Source organism: Heliangelus exortis, chromosome 3, assembly GCF_036169615.1.
Source record: "Heliangelus exortis chromosome 3, bHelExo1.hap1, whole genome shotgun sequence".
NCBI classification, from domain to species: Eukaryota; Metazoa; Chordata; class Aves; order Apodiformes; family Trochilidae; genus Heliangelus; species Heliangelus exortis.
Genome location: NC_092424.1, coordinates 16,166,763 through 16,186,027, shown reverse-complemented (window position 1 = coordinate 16,186,027; position 19,265 = coordinate 16,166,763). Strand labels below are relative to the sequence as shown.

The 19,265-nt window shown below is 41.4% G+C and overlaps 1 protein-coding gene across 1 annotated transcript; it reads right to left on the bottom strand.

The window, feature by feature from the left end:
- Window positions 1–2,792: 2,792 nt before the first annotated feature.
- Window positions 2,793–19,206, bottom strand: SLC4A1AP (solute carrier family 4 member 1 adaptor protein). Its single transcript, XM_071739390.1, has 14 exons — window positions 18,636–19,206; window positions 17,616–17,802; window positions 15,940–16,062; window positions 15,091–15,151; window positions 14,162–14,301; window positions 13,872–14,032; window positions 12,647–12,716; window positions 10,256–10,445; window positions 9,325–9,436; window positions 8,487–8,718; window positions 7,618–7,692; window positions 6,491–6,561; window positions 4,457–4,529; window positions 2,793–3,294 (listed from the first exon to the last, which is right to left on the bottom strand). The coding sequence occupies exons 1-14, from the start codon at window positions 19,173–19,175 to the stop codon at window positions 3,245–3,247; spliced, it is 2,085 nt and encodes a 694-aa protein (XP_071595491.1). The 5' UTR covers window positions 19,176–19,206; the 3' UTR covers window positions 2,793–3,244.
- Window positions 19,207–19,265: the final 59 nt, after the last annotated feature.

Sequence of the window (19,265 nt, the reverse complement as noted above, 5' to 3'; positions counted from 1 at the left end):
AAGTGTGAATGCACCTGCATATACATACACACAGCTGCACAATCAACAAGACATTGCCAGAATTTTAAAACTTAATTAAGCAAATTGGACTGATGTATAGATCTTTCTTTTAACTTAATTAATGGTTTGTTTGGTTTTTTTTTTTTTTCCACATCTTAACCTCACATTCAATTTGAAAATGAAACTGAGAGCTCCTAAGACAGCTCTTAATTTTCAGAATGTAGAAAGTTAACCCCCCACACACCTTATCATGTGTACAGCTGTGCTGAGTGTGCAATTATAATTCAGTGCCCCAGAACAAGAGAATATGTTGCTATATGGCTACCAAATATATATTGCTGTAACACATAGAACTGCAAACCAAAATATCCCACAGCCAGCTGCCCAAATATTAGATTCTCATGGGCCTTAGGGCATCAATGTCCCATAAATTTAAGAGGATTTATTAGGTGAATAAAGACTTCCACAGAAGTGGAAGTTTTGTAGCAGTGGAAATGTATGGTAATGAGGTAAACACATGTGGCAAAGAAAACACAAACCAATCGTGTGTTCTGTGCAGGAAACAGCAGCTTTAAACAATCACTTCTTGAATGCTGGAGCAAGGTCTGTGAGCTGGCTACAGGATGATCTACTTGTTAAAGACACCTTTCTGTGTCCTGTAGGGTTACAATGCTGTACCCAGTTTCACAAGAGGGTAACCAAGTAGGTGTTATGCTCTTTTGAATGCTTTGAAGGACCTTATAAATGAGCCTTTCCTTCTTCAGTGGAGGGTTACATCCATGGATGCCTGGATGTGGCTTTTCCTTAGATAAGCAAGAAGCGTTTTTTTAGGGGACCATGCCCAGAGATAGGGTCGGGATTCCCTGCTTGCCCTGAGGACACACAGGGTACGGTGAGGTCTGTGCATCATGAGCTCCATCTGGAGGTGGTTTGCTCTAATCTGTGGTTTTGAAAGGAGGGGAGAGAAAAATTCAACAGTGTTGGGTCAAAATCACCAAGATCCAATGGCAACTGGAAAAAAACAGACTTTGCAAACCAGAAGAGCTGGTTGATGTGAGGTGTCACACAGAGAATAATGGGTGGTGGGATGAGCTCTACTTGCAGGTGGTGGCAGCAGACCTTACAGCTCCACTGGATACACAGCCTTAGCTGTACATTTCCTTACGCATTGGTCAATGCAGCAAAGCAGAGGCAGGAAACATGGAATGCAATCCAGACCATCCTGTTAGACCCTGTTTAGGGAGGGAACAGCTGCCCTCCCAAGCTCCCAGGGTATGTATTTGAAAGTTTATCTTTACCCCCCCTTAAATATAAGAGGGGTGGTGGAGGAAACATCTACAGAGCATGTGTGGCAGTGGGAATGGCCCATCCAGAAGTTTGGGGCTAGGTAGTAACTGGAAGAATACAGGTTTGGATGAGGTATGGCTGCATGAAGCTCATGAAGTGCTTATTCTGGGTGTAGAGCAAGTTGCTGATGACTTACGCCAGATGTTCAATCCTGGTGGTTTTGCTCAGCTCCATCTTGAAGCTGTCAGCGTGCACAGCACCTAGAATCTGCCACTGTTGATTTCAGCACTATGAACTGAGAAAAAAAGCTTCAGACTAGGTCAGTGCACATGTACAAAATAAGAGGGAGCTGAAATGTGATCAGACTTTCCACACAGTTACTCTCACTGCCCCTTCTAACGTCAGAGACAAAAAGCCATCCTGTATGATTCAGCCCCAAACCACCAGTGATTATCTTTATTTTGCTGGAGGTCTCAGGGCAGTGAGGGGTCTGACAGATGCAGAACTGCTGAGTTAATAACAGAGCCTCCTGTGCACAAGGTCATGCTGAGCAAGCATCCCCTTGCTTGAGGACCTGCTGCTTGTTAACACATTTGATGTCCTATCTGAGGGGAAAAAACCCTGGAAAATTCTTAAACGAAGCAACAGTCCTACATAACCCAAGACACCTTTCCTGTTCTGACACAGTGAACATCTTTATGGAGTTAGGGAGGTCAGGAAAGGTATTTGGGGTGTGAAAACCTCCATAAACTTTGACATACAGGCTATAATCAGACCCAGAGCTGTAAAAACTATTGCTAACTGACTGCATGCTGCCACAAGAAGGTGCCCCAGCTGCAGACTGCCATGTGGGTCTAGGGAATTCAGATTCACTTTTATGGATGTATATTTAAATTGGTTTTTTTCATATATGTAGCATATACACAGTAAATAGGAACATTTATAAATACATGCAGGAAGAAGATCCATGAGGCCTGGCCTTGCACCACAAGGAGGCTGCCAATGCTGTAGTGGGAAGGGGCTTCCTACACTGACATACGGAGGGGCCAGGGGAAAGGGTTAGGTCCCTCTAATAAATGTTTGCAGTGCTGTTACCTCTCTATAAAGATGCCTGTTTGATCTTTGGACCTTCCCTTTTTGCTTTAACAACATTTGGTGGTGAAGAATGTCATAGCCTCATTATATAGACACTCAAAACATTCAAATTGCATTAAGATGGTGCTTTGCTCCTGTGTTGTGACAGGAGAGGAACAGGGTCCAGTAGAAGCCTTTCCAGGATACCCTTCCATCATTTCTTCAGTTACCCTCTGATTCAGGATAAGCAGTGCAAGCCTCTTCAGTCCTGTGGTGTTTCTGCACCTTTATAGCAGTGTATGCTCACCCTTTCCAGTCCACTCCATACCAAGTGCTCCAAGAGCAGAAATTGCATGAGTGAAGGGTGGAAACAGTTTTCTTTTAAAAAAAGAACTTTTTTTTCCACAGAAAAGAAGAAAAAAAAAAAAGCCTCAAGTTCTAGACTGTGTTCACTGTGACAGTATTTTCAAACAGCAGCCACAAAATAAGAAACACTGGAGTTTTACTACTAATTGCATAAACCAACATGAATAAATTTTATCTAGCCTCTGGAGAGGTGTATCTTTTTTAATGCTTTTGGTTTTGTATATTTTTATTTACAAAAGGAAAATGAGCCTACAGTTGAGCCAAAAAAAAAAGGACAAGGCTAAAAGTAGAAAATGAGACAGAAGAACATGTGGGCTTTTACTTCTTTTAAAAGTATCTGGTAGACAAGCAGGACACACAGGGAATGCTAACAGCCAGAGTGGCTGCTGATGCCCTTGAATTTGGAACAGCATCTGAAAAAAACAACTCTTTTATCTTTCACTTAATGTGTGGTAAAAAAGAGTCCAGAACAGAGCAGTCTTTCAACCTTCAGATGTATCCTGGGAGTGCATGAAGCTCAGTAGCCGTATTTTTCATTAAGATGAGTCTTGCCATCACCACTTTGACCTAATGGACAAACAGGAAGAGTTGCATTATGTTTTCCCCCCTTCATTCAAGATAAATTTGTATCCAAGTATGAAATAGTCTCTAGGCAGCACCATTCAGACATGTGCAAAGAGGGTAAATCAGACCAGATATTAAAAAGATTTATACTTATAATTCCTCTTAACCTTATTAAAAGTGTCAAGATCACATCATATATTCTTAGTTTTGTGTTGTTTTGTTTGGGTTTTTTTATTTATTTCCTGGTGCCCTCATTATGCCAGCTTAGACACAAGCTGAGTCTGATTATTACCAGGCAGAAACAGGGAAAGGAGCTCCCTCTTCCAGACACAGCTCACTTGGCTATCCCTGACCAGACCTCAATGAACTGGGTATTTTGTGGATTCATATGACAGAGAAGTGCAGTCTTCTCATTGAAGGATGATTCACCAGATTATAGATCAATGAAATTTATTCTCATTTTTGTTATTCTCTCTGAAGCCTATGTATATTGTAAGTCTGTAACAGCCTTATAAAAATTATAGTAATGAATCTACTAAATGACAGCTAAGCTTTGCACTTACTATGAAAACCTCAATGCATAAAAATGTATTCTGCATTTTAGTGAAACTGAAAATTTATTCCACTGCTTAAGAGTAACCTCTCCTAGCTAAAAACTCTGGAACTAAAGCAAAAAATGCATTCAGCATATACTGGATGCATGCATGAATTATTCATTGCCTCCAACAAAGCATTTACAAGACTTCTCTCCAAACTGCATGACCCAAAGTTTATTTTTGCAAAAATCTGACAAGACTTGAAGATTTCACAGACTTCTATGAAAATTGAAAATATTAAGATTGCTGGAGCACTTATCCTTAGTGAAGGTTTGAGCTTCTATCATGATGTGCAAGAGGAGTTAGTGCTTTCAGGTGTTACAAAACTGAAAAACAAACTTTAGGTGTACCTGTCCACTGAGATGAAGCTACCACACATTTGGTCTTATTTCACTGCAAGACTTGCATGGTGATACAAATAATGTGGGGCATGATATGCAGAAAACATCACGTTGTGGGTAAAGTATGCCTAGATTGCTTTTTGTCAAGAAGTTACAAGGACACCCTGGCTACTTATTAGGCAGATTTTTGAGTTGCAAGACTAAAAATAGTAAGCAAATGGCTGATACCTGCAGGAGGAATCCATATGCAGTAGTCTGGGTCATCATCTGGGTACTGCGAGGAAAAAAAAGGTTGTTGGACCTGCAAAAGGAAAGAAGATTTTTAAGGTGCTGCACCCCTCTGACAATGTATCACAGACACTAAATCTCTCATTAATTCAAATACTGGAAGGTGAGGTATATTTCTACAAGAGTCAAGGATGAAAACAAGAATACAGAGGAAAGAAGAAAGATCAGACCCTCAGACAGATCCAGTTTGTCCCAATGGAGTCACAGAATAATAGAAATGCTGGTTAGATGGGACCTCTGGAGGTTGTCCAGTTCAGCCTCCTCATCAAAACAGCACCACTGCCAACTGCCCACTTCTGGACAGTTTAATCTTGTCATCCTAATGCTTGGTAGTGTCATTTGACACAGAATTTCTTTATGCAAGCAAAAGTTCTAGAGCAGGATTTTTAAGTGCTTTACTGATTTCAACACACAATCCCACTGAAAAATTTGGGTTTAAGATGATTTAAAAGTGGAGCATATAACAGTTCAGCTGTTCAATTTAATTTTTACAAAAAAAAAAAAAAAGACAATCCAATTTTTTCATGTCTCACTGGTTTCACTGAAATGCTTAAAACAAACTGAGACAGGCTACTTGCAAGTCAGATGTTGACACAGCAATGTATTTTTGTTCCTAGACTTTTAGTTTTTGCCACATCAGCATAATTTTCTCAGCAGCTTTTGTTTTCAACAACTGCAGGTAGCTATAAAAAAAATCATATAGCTGTAGAGTGAAAGACTTAAGAGTTCAAAATGTAGCCAAGTTACTCAGCACTGATTTGAATTACTCTTCAGAATTATGACACAGTCATAAGTTATGCAGCTGAAGCAATTTTTCATTCCCTCAAAAACATTCTTTCCCCAAATTAACCTCTGAAAGAGTTCTTTTGGAAGACTAATGTTTTCCAAAACATTAGACTGCAGAGTTGAACAGTTTTTAAATATGGCTTGTGAACAGTCACTTCAAAATTGTTTTTCCAGTTTTATATGATTCAAAGTTACTCCTCAAATACTAAAAGAGAAAAAAACAAACAAAAAAAAGACCAAAGCTGACTTCTGGTTGATATTTTCCATGCAAGATCAGAGCCCAAAGGCAGAGACAGCATGTGGAAAAAGTGATTTGTGATGGGACAGAGAATATAGCTAAGCCATCTGGTATTTGGAGAATGCTCAGTGTTAAGAGTGAACTCTGTGCTGATGAGAGGTGCTGACTTGACTCCCTCAGCATGAGAAGTTGCTTTGTTCTCCCACATTCATATAGGAAATGGTATAACTTGGGCTTTAACAGGGTAAATTTACTTATGCTTTCTTTATCAACAAGCTTTATAGAGCAGCAACAAAGGGCAATTTCTAATTACCTAGTCCTTGGCTCCTTTGCCAGGACTAACAAGGCAGCAGTTAGCACACACAGCCTGCAGGGAGTTAAGGTGCTTTAAGTAAGTGGTACAGGGCTAAAATTAGATTGCCACCACAAACAAATTGTCATAATGATCAAAACTCAATGATCTCTTAAGACAACTTCCCTCTTTCCACATCTACAGGGAGGGATGAGGTTTGGTAATGGCAATACAGATTACCCACAGCTGTAGTACAGCTTGTTCTGAGTCAGCCAATACATAACTCCCAAGGTGATCTCCAAGGGAAGTTTTGCAATGCAATTGCTAAAGCCCAGGGAGCATCTGTGTTGTACAACACTCATGATACAGCAGAAGCAGCAATTAGTAGAAGCAAATTGCCAAGTGAAAAGGTGAAAAAGCAAATTTGATTGAATTGAGAGCCTGTATCATGCTTGAAAGGCTGTGATTTACCTTCTTGTGGGAGACTGCAAGAGCTGTGCCCAACAGCACTGTGTGATTCTACCTCTGGGTCTTGGCAGAAAAGCACTACTAACACCAGGTTCTACTCAGTCAAATTGGAACAATTTCACTAATAAGGAGCCTACTACATGATTCCTTGAAACTCTTAAGCTACAGGAGTCCTGGTATCATAACTGACCTTGTTGGAGCTACTGGTTTTCTTAACTTTCTCAGGTGTCTCTTCAGGTTCCTTACATACTTCCTCAGATCCTGACAAGAAAGAGGATTTGGTTTACAACACATCACAACTGACCAATTCTATCAGAAATAAGCTTATAGAGAGTTCGCATACAAATGGACACATCTAAAAGGAAATCCAAGACACTCTGCAATAAAATTCATACTTAAGACTGCCAAACATCTTTGTTTTTCATAGTTTAACTTATGCTTAATACACTGCCACTTACCTACCTGAATGCATTTTAATAAGTTCCTATATTTGGGATTCTGTAACACACTTTGTCCCAAAGACAGATGTTTATTTTCTAAAAAGATATTCTCTATCTGTATTCACTGCAGATTGGGAAGGAAATAGGAAATGTATAGGACCAGCATGATTTTTTTTGTTTGTTTTTTTTTGTATTACAAAAAAGTAATTTCACAGTAACATAGATGAAAGGAAGATAAAGATAGAAGGATGCCTGTTTTTTCTGCCACTTCATCTGTGAAATACTGAGGTTCTTGTGGCTTAAGTTTATGGATAAGAAAATATGGACAGAACAACATATCATCAAGAGTCTGAGTTATGAAAAAATAGAAAATTTATACAGACCTCCAAATACTCTGTACACCAACCACAACTTTCATTTTGAGGACACAATTTCTTTTTGTGTGTGTGTACATGTGGAGGGGTAATTGAGTCACTAACAAGAGTGCTAGCTAATGCTACACTAAAGTGTTGTCACTTTATAAAAGGAAAGTTGTGTCCTTAGAATTAGGAGCTACTGCAAGACAATAAGGGGGAAAAAGACATTATGCTTATGCACCTACATTAAAATTATTTTTCTTCTCTTCTCATGCTATTTTTGTTTAAAACAAAGGATCTCCATGCAGTTAATGACCATGAAAAGCAAGGACAACTGAAATGTAGTTGAAGTTACCTGTCTTCACCATACATTTACAACTTTCCAAGCAAAACACCATTTAAATTCTAGATTCTTACTTTAGGCTCTAGATAAGGCTTGGTTTCCTTCCACTGGCCAAAGATGACAACAGTTCCTTAAGACACATAATGCTGCACAACAATGTCTGAATTGTACTGCTCACCTTGAGATTTCTCTTCTGAGGGTCCCATCTGAGATTTATTTCTTAGTATCTTTGGCTCAGGCAGAAAATGAACCCCTGTAACAGAAAAAAGTACAAATAAAAGTACAACAAAAGAGCTACATGAGCACTCTGCAGCAACTGATGAGTAGAGTGCTAGCAACTCTGAGACACAGTACAAAAAGGAACTCTTAGCTGCATTTGTCTCAGGAAGAACTTTTCTCTTAGAAGGTCTCCAAACTATTTCATCCACTAAGTGCATCAGAATACCATGTTAAAGAAAAACTTGTGACCAATTAAAACATAATTCTGAAGAACAACATGCTTGGCATTAAGAAGTCAGAATTAGGTTTCTGTCATCAAACATAATTTACTGAGAAACATAATTACTGAGTTTTCTAATGCATCAAATTGATATAGAAAAGAATGGATTCAAAGATAAACCACAAAGATGCAAGGAAAGTAGCCCTCCATTACCACTTTTAAAATTATTCCTCCTTACAAACTGATCTGAAGCTTTACACACTCATTTGTTTTCTTATTAAGTCTCTCTCCCTGCCAACAATATATTGTATTTGCTATGTTAGAGACACTCAATCAAATAAGAGCAGAGCTTGTCAAAACAGGACCTTTCTTTAGTCTAGAAGTTTTCACCAAAAGCATGAAAAACTGACTGCCAGGCAGAGTTTCAAGTGGAACCACGTGAAACTCATCTGTTGGCACACAGACTCTGGGCTCAGAGCAGAAATCTATGGAAAACAAATTTGCTGGAGAACTTGTGGCTCAAACTTTAGGAGATTCACATAGCTCTGAAGAATTCAGCAGTAACAGACATAGTTTCATTACTGCAAAAATCAAAACTTATGGTTTACCATCCTGAAGGGAGTTTACATTCTTGTTATTGCAAGAAGAATCATCAGCAGCAATAGTTTCTTTTCCTATTTCTTCCTCTGTTGTAATTTTCATTTCCAAGTTTGATGCTCTGCTGTTTTTTGCATCTGCTTCTTGCTCCTCTTCCTCTTCTTCCTCTTCCTCCTCCTCTGGTCCATCATCTTTCATTTTTAACAAACTTTCAGGGATGTCTGGACGCTTAACAGGCAACTTCTGTGGCAGAAAAGATTTATGTATCAGTGCTAAGATAATATGGGAGTAGATGTCACAGACCTTCATAGCAGGAGATAGTGCACACATTACTATCACAGAACAGCTGGGAAGGAAAAACCCTCAGGATGAAAAATACTTAGGTTTTACAGAAAAATTATTAGTAGAAATGGAAGATGAAAAAATACATCCAGACCATATAAGGAGTGCAGTCTTTTCCTAAAAGGGACACTGGAAACTCAATCAGTCTTGAATATGATCTTATCTAAAAGATCAAGAAAAACAAAAGAAATTAAAGGACCAGCTGCTGAGGTATTAGCAGTAGTTCAGCCTGGTGTCCCCAGGCTGCCTCCACTTGATCCCCTGCCTTCTGATCATAGCTGTGCCCCAGAAGAGTGACTGTACAAGGGCACAGAATGGCCACTCCTGGCAGCAGCATCCAACAGCCCCTGCTTGCTGCCCTGTGCACCTCTCACTGCCACAGGATTGAGCCTCCATGCTTTTTCCATGCATGTGAGAGGACATGGTTGCCACCACTGCAGTCCCCATGGCTTGAGAAGTAGTCTGAGAAACAGCCTCCAGCTCACAGCACTTATGAGTCTAACTTACCCCTAGGCTTCCAGTTTTCAGCTTGAATTTGCTCCCCCCTTTCATTGCACCAAAGAGAGGCAGGGTAATCTTTTTAGGCTTCCCCTCTGCTTCTAGACTGCAACTTCCACTCCTAATAAAAATTAGATACAAAGGAATACAATGTACACAGTATCAAACCAGTCTTACATTTACAAATAGAAGAAATCTGCAAATTAGAAGTAGATATATAAACCCCTTTTATTTCCCTCTCACTTTGAAGCACCCAAGGAGAAAGCTGCAGGAGATGATGACTCCATCATACATACACATTGTAGGATTCAGACACTTGCTGTAACAGGAAGGAAAAAAAAGCAAAACAAAAATACCCCTCCCCCCCCCAATCACACAAACTCCCTCAAATTCAATTGCACACATAAATACATATGTACCTAACATGCAGCTATATATAAAAACACACTTGGAGATCAAGCCTCAATGTAAGTAAATGAATTAAGTAATTAAACCTCTAATCAAGGTGCCACTAACAATGATGAACTCAGCCCATGCCTGCTTTAATGGCAGCAGCACTGCTAGGCAGTAGTTGAACAGGTACACTTCATGGAGTGAAAGTGGTTTTAACTTGAGTTTTACATTGTCCACAGTAACTGTAAAATTTTTCAGCTTCTTTTGGATAGCTATGGGAATAAAAATTAACAAAGCTGACACCATACTTCTGCTCCTTGTCCCTCATCCCCCTGTGTGGGTTTATCTGACTACAGTCTTGTGGTGCATCTGCCTCAACCATGGATGCAGCAGCAGCCAAAAGGCACAGTGGCTCTTTGAAAAGATGAGCCAGGCAGTTTTGAAGCTTGTCCTGTTTTAGTGTTTGGAAAGCTGTCTGCTTGCTGGGTTTGCCCACGGACAATAACAACAGTAAAAGTAATCATTTTACACTTCAGCCAAGACTTACTGGGGCTTCAGCTCGGGCAGCTCTGCAGGCTTGACAAGCTTTATTAATGCTTTCAGTCTCTGTTGCTCTTTCTTCAGCTCAAATGAGCGCAAGTGAAGCTTTTTCCTTGCCACGCTGTCTAAAGTACCTCCTGATTTTATTTCAGTCATAAATTCGTCCAAGGAATCTTGAGCAGCTGGCTGGGACTGGACTAAGCAGGATAAAGGGAAGATACACGTTGTTATGGATGAGGAGATGAAAGTTGTACTCATCAAGTCCTACCTTCAGAGAATAAAGAATGTATGAATAACCATTCTCTGTGAGTTTCTATTGAATAGTGAGATAATGAAGGCTGTTAGCCCAGGAAAGATGAGAACATTTCTCCTAACAAAAGCTGCACAGTAAACCTTAACCCATGCACATACCAAAACCTCACTTAAAAGTGAATGTTTCTTTATGAGTGTTTAGGTTGTTCACCTCACTTCAATATCTGCTGGCCCTAACGAAGCAGCTTATGGGTCCTTTCTGCAGTCACAGACTTTAGTCACACACACAGCAATAAACACACCACTGCATGGGGAATCAGACGTTGGCTTCACTGGAATGTTTATATAGTAACATTTGCAGAGCTCAAAATTAATCAACACATGATGCTGCCTACTCCCCCTGGAGGACTGAGTGCACTCAAGAATCATTCATACATTAGGCCAATCACACAAAATTTTTGCTGCAGAACAGTGCAAGGGTGCTTCAGTCTGTGAGTGGTCTTCAGCAAGTCAGATTATACTTCTTGCAAATAGGAGGTAAAATCAGGTAGCTCAACTTACAGGCTTACTGTTAGGATTCATTATCTGTCACAGCAGTTTTCTACACTGTTGAAATAAGACTTGACATTACCAGGAGGTGAATCAATCACAGCTATTATACTTTATATTCCAAGTAAAAAGCTATAGGGCTATTTACTGCACCATCAATTTATTGATAATTTTCTTCTGAACAGGCAACCAACAATCAGACTGAGGAGCTCTATTACTTGATTTTTCATTCAGCTGCATCAGCGAATGAGGAACACCAAGTCAGTCCATCAGCAGTTAGTTCTAAACTCCAGAGAACAATTTATGAACTTCTACTGCCATCTTCAATAATCACTTAATTCCTCCAAGTGCTTGGTAAGAGGTGTTGCAATTTAGCTTGCCATTCACCCCTTGGTCACTCTACATTCTTGTCCTTAAGCTACAAATAATAATTTAGAGCAAGCAAAAGTGTTTTAAGGTTTCAGAACTGGATGTAATGCAGCAGTTTTGCCAGACATGTGCTTCTGGCTTACATTTGTACTCAACATTTGTGATTAACCTCAGGCATCAAAAAAAAAAAAGAGAAAACCCAAGTATCTAGAACACACATTATAAGTCTATAAGTTAACTGATTCTTCCTTCTCCCAGTGTCTACTAAAATACAATTTAACAGTCTTTTCGAGAAACAGTATCAGCTGAAACAAAGGCATCGTAACACATGAAAGCTTGAAATTATGTCACAGACAGTGGAAAGCATTAACTTCTCCTGCCAGTCAGCTGCTAACTTCTTACCAGCATAGTCATGCTGAAAACAATTCCTTCACAGTTAACTGACCCATCAGTTAGCATGCTCAGTGGAACAGGAAGGTTTTCTGAACACTGATCTGGTATAATCAACCACCAATAAAGCTGTTGATACAAATGTGTTTCAGTGTGGAACTGAATTACTAGAGAGAAACACACCTGTGTAATGCAGAAAAGAGAGATTCCTCTTTGACAGTCTGACATTGCAACCTTTATTAATGCCAACTCTGTTAAAAAGCTTTTTGTATGAAGAACCATCCTAAACATATTTCCTTCATGCCTTCCTTTTATTCTGCAAGATACCAGCAGTAACAGAAAGCAAATGTAGCTGTTTGTATAGTTAGCTCTTAAATCAAACTCATGACAAGATTCAGTCCCCACTTTGGAAAGGCTCTGCCTTTGTACAAAAAGACATCATCCTGGAACCTGAATGGAGCCCTTATAAGCTAGCAAGATCACTGACCACACAGGCTAGGCATTAACTGCTTTGACTCCACATTTCTCTTCCCACCTTCCCTTTCTAAGGTGCATTTGCAATGAGAGAAGTGAAATAAAAGATACTGTCTCGTCTGCAAGTTGTTTGTTCTTCCCTTACAAATGGTTTGGAAGGGAGCAGAAAAAAAATGTTCCTCAAATTGAGTCAGTTTCATTAATAAAGAGCAGATAAACAGTAATGCTCCTCCCTCTTGAAGGTCCAGAAGCTTGTACACTCACCTTACCTTAACTCAGATGTTGCAAATACCCATAAGATACATTTTCATCTCTTTACTGTTCTTTATGAAAGCACTAAGATCAAATGAACTTCATGCCTTACCTTTCCCTGAAGCCTTTAGCTTCTCTGTTATCTCAGAAAGCTCATTTTCAGCTTCATTTAGCTTTTTGACCTATGAAAGAACAACATGCTTAGAAGATCTTATCTTCTTAAAATCTCCTTTTAAGAGTTACTGAAACGTCCCACCAAATTACATCCATTTTTCAACTTCTGATCTTTGACCACAAGTTTCTGGGCTGAAAAAAATACAGCCTAGATTGTTCCTAAACAACTTACCAACTTTCATATGTTGTTCAAATAATTTTCTTTCTGAAACACGAGACCACATCTAATGCTTCTGCAGCAATGTTCCACCACCACTGGGATTCTCCAGCCTTCTCTAACCCTGCTCCTCCACACCTGTTATCTGTGTAGCATTCCTAGTTACCATGTATCTGTCAGTCCAGGCTGCTTACTCTTTGAAGCAGAAGGAGATCTTTCTCTGGGATGTGCCATGTGCACTTGAAAGCTTGAAATTATTTTCTGATGGTTTAAAACTATTTTTAAAGTACTGTATTCTGGTGCATCATTTATCCACTGTTGTGATCCATTAAGCAGAAGCAATACCACACAGGCAAAAGCAAGGTAGTATCCTTCCACTTCAATGAAGTATGCAGTTTTTTCAGGCATTCAGAGATACAGTCCACAAGCAAAAAAACACTACTCAGAGTTGCAAAATTCTCTCATCTCCCCTAGTTTATGACAAATTAAGTATCATACACAGTGACAGAACTCAAGGACTGAGCCCTGTTCTCCAGAGTGGATAACACAAACAGTTGAAAACTACTTTTTTTTGCATATTGATTTGGTCTGAATCCAGGACACTTCCTGGTAACAGGATAGTTCATTCTCTTTGGCCAGTCATCCTCTTTCCTTAAGGTAGCAAATGTGGTCCAACTGGTAGCAGTCACAATTATGGTTTCTGTGATGTGGACACTAAGCACTAAATTAGAATAAAAAAATACCCAATTTCTGTTGCTAAAGAAGTCTAAGGTTTCTTTTATGTCTGATTCTTCCCCCTCTCAAGATCTTAGAAAACCTCCCATCCTACAATCATCAAATCTAGTCTAATTTTATTTTAACTTGGCCAATTAATATGTAAAGGTCTGAAATTACACTAAGCATTCAGGCTAACAAAAAAATATCAGGAAATACTTTTGATTTTCCTTCTTAGTAACACTACATGCATGAGAGAATAAGCCTGGCACACTGTACCAATTCTTCTTACCAGGGAGTCATAAGTCTCAGGTTTTTCTTCTATTTTACCAGCTTTTCTCATTCTGTTCAGTCGTTTCTTCTCTACAGCACCAGTTCGATCAAGGAAGGTGTCATCATCACTGTCATAAAAATCTGCATCTTCCCAGTTCTTTGACTTCCTTTTTCGGGATACTGGGAAAGGCAAGGGAAAAACAAAATTATTTGCAGACCACTGAGCAATAAAACTGATTCAAGATGGCAAATCTCAAATCCCTAGTTTAGGGCTTTTAGAAGGATCACAGCATTTGAGTGGTTATTCACCTGCTTCTTGCCTCAGTACTCCCCGAGCATCGAGCAGCCTGCAAGCTTCCAGTGCACACTGGATCATTGCTTCCTTCTTTTTTCCTGCATGGAGAACCTCTGCCACCAGCTGTTTCCCTGATGCATCATCCACAGGCAACCTGTTCAGTTTGAAGGATGAGAGGACAGCTCCAACACAAACAGCTTTTCCCACACATCACTCAGATATTGTATTTATCACTTTGGCATTGTTCTTTCCATTTCACCCTCATCTTTTTTGGAGATTAGGAATTTTCACTTTTCATTTCCTACAGAACTCATCAAAACATAAGCAGGGATGTCCTAAAGCATGCAAGTAATTTTTTTTTTATTTCAGTAGTCCAAACAATAATTCTCCCTATATTACTTCCACTGGGAATACAGGGAATTAAATGTCAACACCCAAATCATTTTAAGCACCACTATCTTGCACCCATGTAACACCAATAACAAATTTTTTTGCACCACACTGAAGTAAAGGTTTCTGAAGCAGTACAATCATTGAAATGAAGCACCTATCCACTTGACATCTATTCTGTTGACTTAATTTCTATGTCACCTTCTCCTTTCTAATAAAACAATGATGTTAGTGGCCTCTTGCATGAACCTGTGTTACACTCCAGAAGAACTGAAACTGGGCAGAGCAGCACGTTGGGTTTTTTTATTCTTTCTCACTGGGAATTAAAAGATATTGTCTCCCAGTTTCTCTTTTTGTATTTTGACTTCATGTGTTTCTCTGCTGCCAGACCAGAAAAAGAGTTCAGACACTGAACCAGGCACTGATCCTTGAACCTCTGTCTCAGTCTCAGGCCTTAGGTCTCACTCCAGCTCCCTGACAGAGTCACAATTCCTTCAGCTTTCATTTGTGAGTTCAGTGAAGCTTCTGTGTGTAAAAGTGGAGATATACATACTTGATCCTGCATAGCCAGCTGTTGTGCCCACGATCATCATATTCATATACCAACTCTTCTCCTACAGAGAAGGAGAAATAAAGGTGACATAGTTACCAAAATTCAAATGAGTAGGAATAACCTTTCCAGGAGAGAGGAATGTCATAGTTAAACAAAAGAGAAAAAATGCTCCTGATACATATCAAAGGACCAAATTTGCCCTACCCACATCTTTTTGTTTGTTTGTTTTTTAAAGCCCTGGGTTCTTCAGTTGATATTGTGCTCATTTGGTTGTTTTTCAGAATCAAGGCTTTTTCCGACCAAATATCTGGAAGTGGCCTGTTCAGGAATATGTAGTTCAAAGAAAAAACAATATTGCATCTGTAATTATTAAAGTAAATCACACTGAACTAATGATAGTTTGTAATCTGGATTCACAGATACTGTTTATCTTGAAGATTAATTTTTCACTTTAGCAAATAAATAAGCAATCTAAGTTTTGCTAGCAACCAAAGACTTAATTATTCACTATTGCCTTTTATCTTTTTAGTTTTTCTAATTCTAACTTACAACCATAGCATTCTCCAATTGGAATTTGATGGTTTTTAATTTTCCAGCATGGCTTCAAAACATGGGTGTGATTTGATTGTCCCTCCAGAAGAACACAAGGTGGTCTCTGCAACTCCCAGTTTAGAAGTTAGTAACCAATCTCAGATATACAGTGGTGAGCTAAGTTTCAAAAAAACCCCAAACCTAAATAAACAGCCCCGTCAAACATGACCAAACAAATAAAACATGAATGCAAACACCACACTTTGCTAAATAGAAAAAAATAAATTTAGTTTGAGAAAAAGAAAAAAAAAAAAGTACCTTCTCTGTCAAAAAAGCCTTGTAAGGCCTTCCTAGGATCTTTCATATAAAAAGCATCTTGCACGTCCTGAAAATCAATAGCAATAGGATTTTCTTCAACCTCATCGTCCTCAGCATCCTCCCCTAGAAAAAATACAAAGTGCAGAACAATCTAGTGAAATGTTAAAAACACCAGGATATTTCAGCTCTCATTAGTTTGAAAGAAGCATCAGCTACACCATCCTAAAATTATTTCCCTTACTTGAATATTATTTCTGCACTCAGTTGAAAACCCCACCCTGATTCCTTTTTGCAAACAGTGATTCCATTATAAAAGCAGTTTAGCAGATGAATGTCACTGCAGCACTGGAACAAAACACACAGCATTTATCTAAACTCCCAGTTTCATGGTGTAGGCCACTTGCATTCTCCCTGATTTTAAAAGGACCTGTGGCATACTTCTCACCAGACTTGTGTGACTAGTGGAGTCCCTCAGGGGTCGGTACTGGGACCGGTGTTGTTCAATATCTTCATCAACGACTTGGATGAGGGTATAGAATGTACCCTCAGCAAGTTTGCTGATGACACTAAGCTGGGAGGAGTGGCTGACACACCAGAAGGCTGTGCTGCCATTCAGAGAGACTTAGACAGGCTGGAGAGTTGGGCAGGGAGAAACATGATGAAATTCAACAAGGGGAAGTGTAGAGTTTTGCATTTGGGGAAGAACAACACGATGTCCCAGTATAGGTTGGGGGCTGACCTGCTGGAGAGCAGTGTAGGTGAAAGAGACCTGGGGGTCCTGGTAGACAAGAAAATGACTTGATGATCTCTTGAGGTCCCTTCCAACCCAGCTAATTCTATGATTCTATGATTCTATGACCATGAGCCAGCAATGTGCCCTTGTGGCCAAGAAGGCCAATGGCATCCTGGGGTGCATTAGAAAGGGTGTGGTTAGTAGGTCAAGAGAGATTCTCCTCCCCCTCTATTCTGCATTGGTGAGGCCGCACCTGGAGTATTGTGTCCAGTTCTGGGCCCCTCAGTTCAAGAAGGACAGGGAAGTGCTTGAAAGAGTCCAGCGCAGAGCTACTACGATGATTAAGGGAGTGGAACATCTCCCTTATGAGGAAAGGCTGAGGGAGCTGGGTCTCTTTAGTTTGGAGAAAAGGAGACTGAGGGGTGACCTCATCAATGTTTTCAAATATATAAGGGGTGAGTGTCAGGGAGATGGAGTTAGGCTTTTCTCAGTGGTGACCAGTGATAGGACAAGGGGTAATGGGTGTAAATTGGAGCATAGGAGGTTCAAGTTGAATATCAGAAAAAATTTTTTTACTGTAAGGGTGACAGAGCCCTGGAACAGGCTGCCCAGGGGGGTTGTGGAGTCTCCTTCACTGGAGACATTCAAAACCCGCCTGGACACGTTCCTAGGCGATGTACTCTAGGGGGCCCTGCTCTGGCAGGGGGGGTTGGACTAGATGATCTTTCGAGGTCCCTTCCAACCTCTAGGATTCTATGATTCTATGACACAAGCTTGCCTTGCCACAGCACTCTTAATTCTTAAAAGAGAAGGATAGATTTGTACCCAACAACTTCCACAGGACTGGGACACTGTGGAAGCTGGAATCTCAACCCTAGTATTCGCTCAAACTGGCTTAAAGACCTCCCAGGGTCTGTCAGCCCTTTTATGCCTCATCACTTACCCATTCCCCAGGAGCAGCTCATATCACTGTTCTGACTCCTCTCGCTTCTTTCCTCTGTTTTTTCATCTTCCTCATCAGAGTCCTCTCCCAACATTGTCTTTTCTAGTTTTGCTTGCTGCTGCTTACGCAGGGCCTTCAGCTGGGTCACAGTCAGTTCTGACTCAGACTCCTGGTCCTCTTCAGGTCCCTATGTCAAAAAATGGTAAATATACAGAAATGTTTTTTCAAAGAAACAAAAGAGTATTTTCAACACACATGCAGATTATGTACAGTAACATAAACAAATCTTTATAGTGCTTTGCAAAAAGCAGACTTATTAGGCCTTCTGTTATCACCTGCATGCCCAACTATATTAGGCGTAATATCCTTTCTAGAGAGGAGAGAGAGGGGAAAGAAATGAACATACTGTGTACTTGCAGAGAGACCAATCAAAAACACAAGTGGATTTTAAAGGCAGAATGCAACCCTTTTTTTCTTTTAGCAGTTCCACACAGGGAAATCTGAGGAATGAGCAATTAAAACCCCTGAAGTGCATGTAGGGCACTCACAAGTGCTTCCTAAGTTCCTACTAACAAAAGCTCCTCTCTATCACATGAAATACCAGTGCCTGACTTTCCTGATCCATCACACTGTTGGGGAAGCTTCCCTGGTACATTAAATGGATGAAGAGAAACACTTTTTGCAGTCTCTGCACATCACTAGAAGCTGCCATGAGAGTTCTCAGGCCCGAGCAGAGCTGCCTTGCACCCAATTCATCAGGGGACCTCACAGCTCCACTTTCTCCTTCAGCCCCAGATCCCCCGTGGAGGCAGCAGTGGGTACCCACACCTGACTGCTTTTACCCAACGAGCATAGCAGCGCTGGGCCGCTCCTGAATTATTCAAACCGCCTCGAAACCCAGAAACTTTCACTCTCCCCAAGGCGCCAGGGAGATGGAAGGAGCCGGGTAAATCCCTCAGCTTGAGCGCGGAAAGCCTGTACCACACGAAGGCCCCGACAGACGCCCTGGCCCGGACCCACCTGCAGGAGGAAGAGGCGGGAGCTGCCGCCGAAGCGGAGCCCGTGGCCCACCCGCACCCGGCAGTAGGTGCGGGGCGGCACCCGCGCCTTGTTGAGGAAGGTGCCGTGGGTGCTGCCCAGGTCGTACACGTAGAACCCTGCGGCGTCGGAGTCGTCGGGGGAGCAGCCGGCGCCGCGGTACTGCAGCACGGCGTGGTGCCGCGACACCGAAGGGTGCTCCAGGGCCAGGGCGCAGCCGGGCAGCCGCCCCACCAGGAACCAGCTGCCGCCCTCCAGCCGCACCGAGCCCAGCACCACGCCGCCCTTCAGCACCTCCAGCCCGTACCCGGCGCCGGCCGGCGGGGGGCTGCCCCACGGCGGCTCCTCGTAGCGCGGCGCGGCCGGCGCGGGGGCCGGGCGGGGGGCAGCCGGGCGGGGGGCTGCAGGGCTGGGCCCCGTCTCAGAGCCCTCCACGGGTCGGGGCGCGGCGGGCAGCGGGAGGCTCGGGCGCTTGAAGTCGGCGGGCTCGGCAGCCGCCTCCGTCTCCACAACCTCCGCCATCTTCGTGGGTCCGTTCCTAAACGCAGTCCTCCGGGAACGAGCACCGCCACGGCTGCAGTACCTGGGCTAAGGCGCAGCTCCAGGGACAGG

Excerpts from the sequence above, each read along its gene's own strand:
- SLC4A1AP (XM_071739390.1), bottom strand. The coding sequence starts at position 19,175 with ATGGCGGAGGTTGTGGAGACGGAGGCGGCTGCCGAGCCCGCCGACTTC. Across the intron at positions 17,803-18,635 it reads CCCGCCTCTTCCTCCTGCAG|GGACCTGAAGAGGACCAGGA; the intron begins GTGGGTCCGGGC and ends TTTTTGACATAG. Across the intron at positions 16,063-17,615 it reads GAGCTGCTCCTGGGGAATGG|GGGAGGATGCTGAGGACGAT; the intron begins GTAAGTGATGAG and ends TATTTTTTCTAG.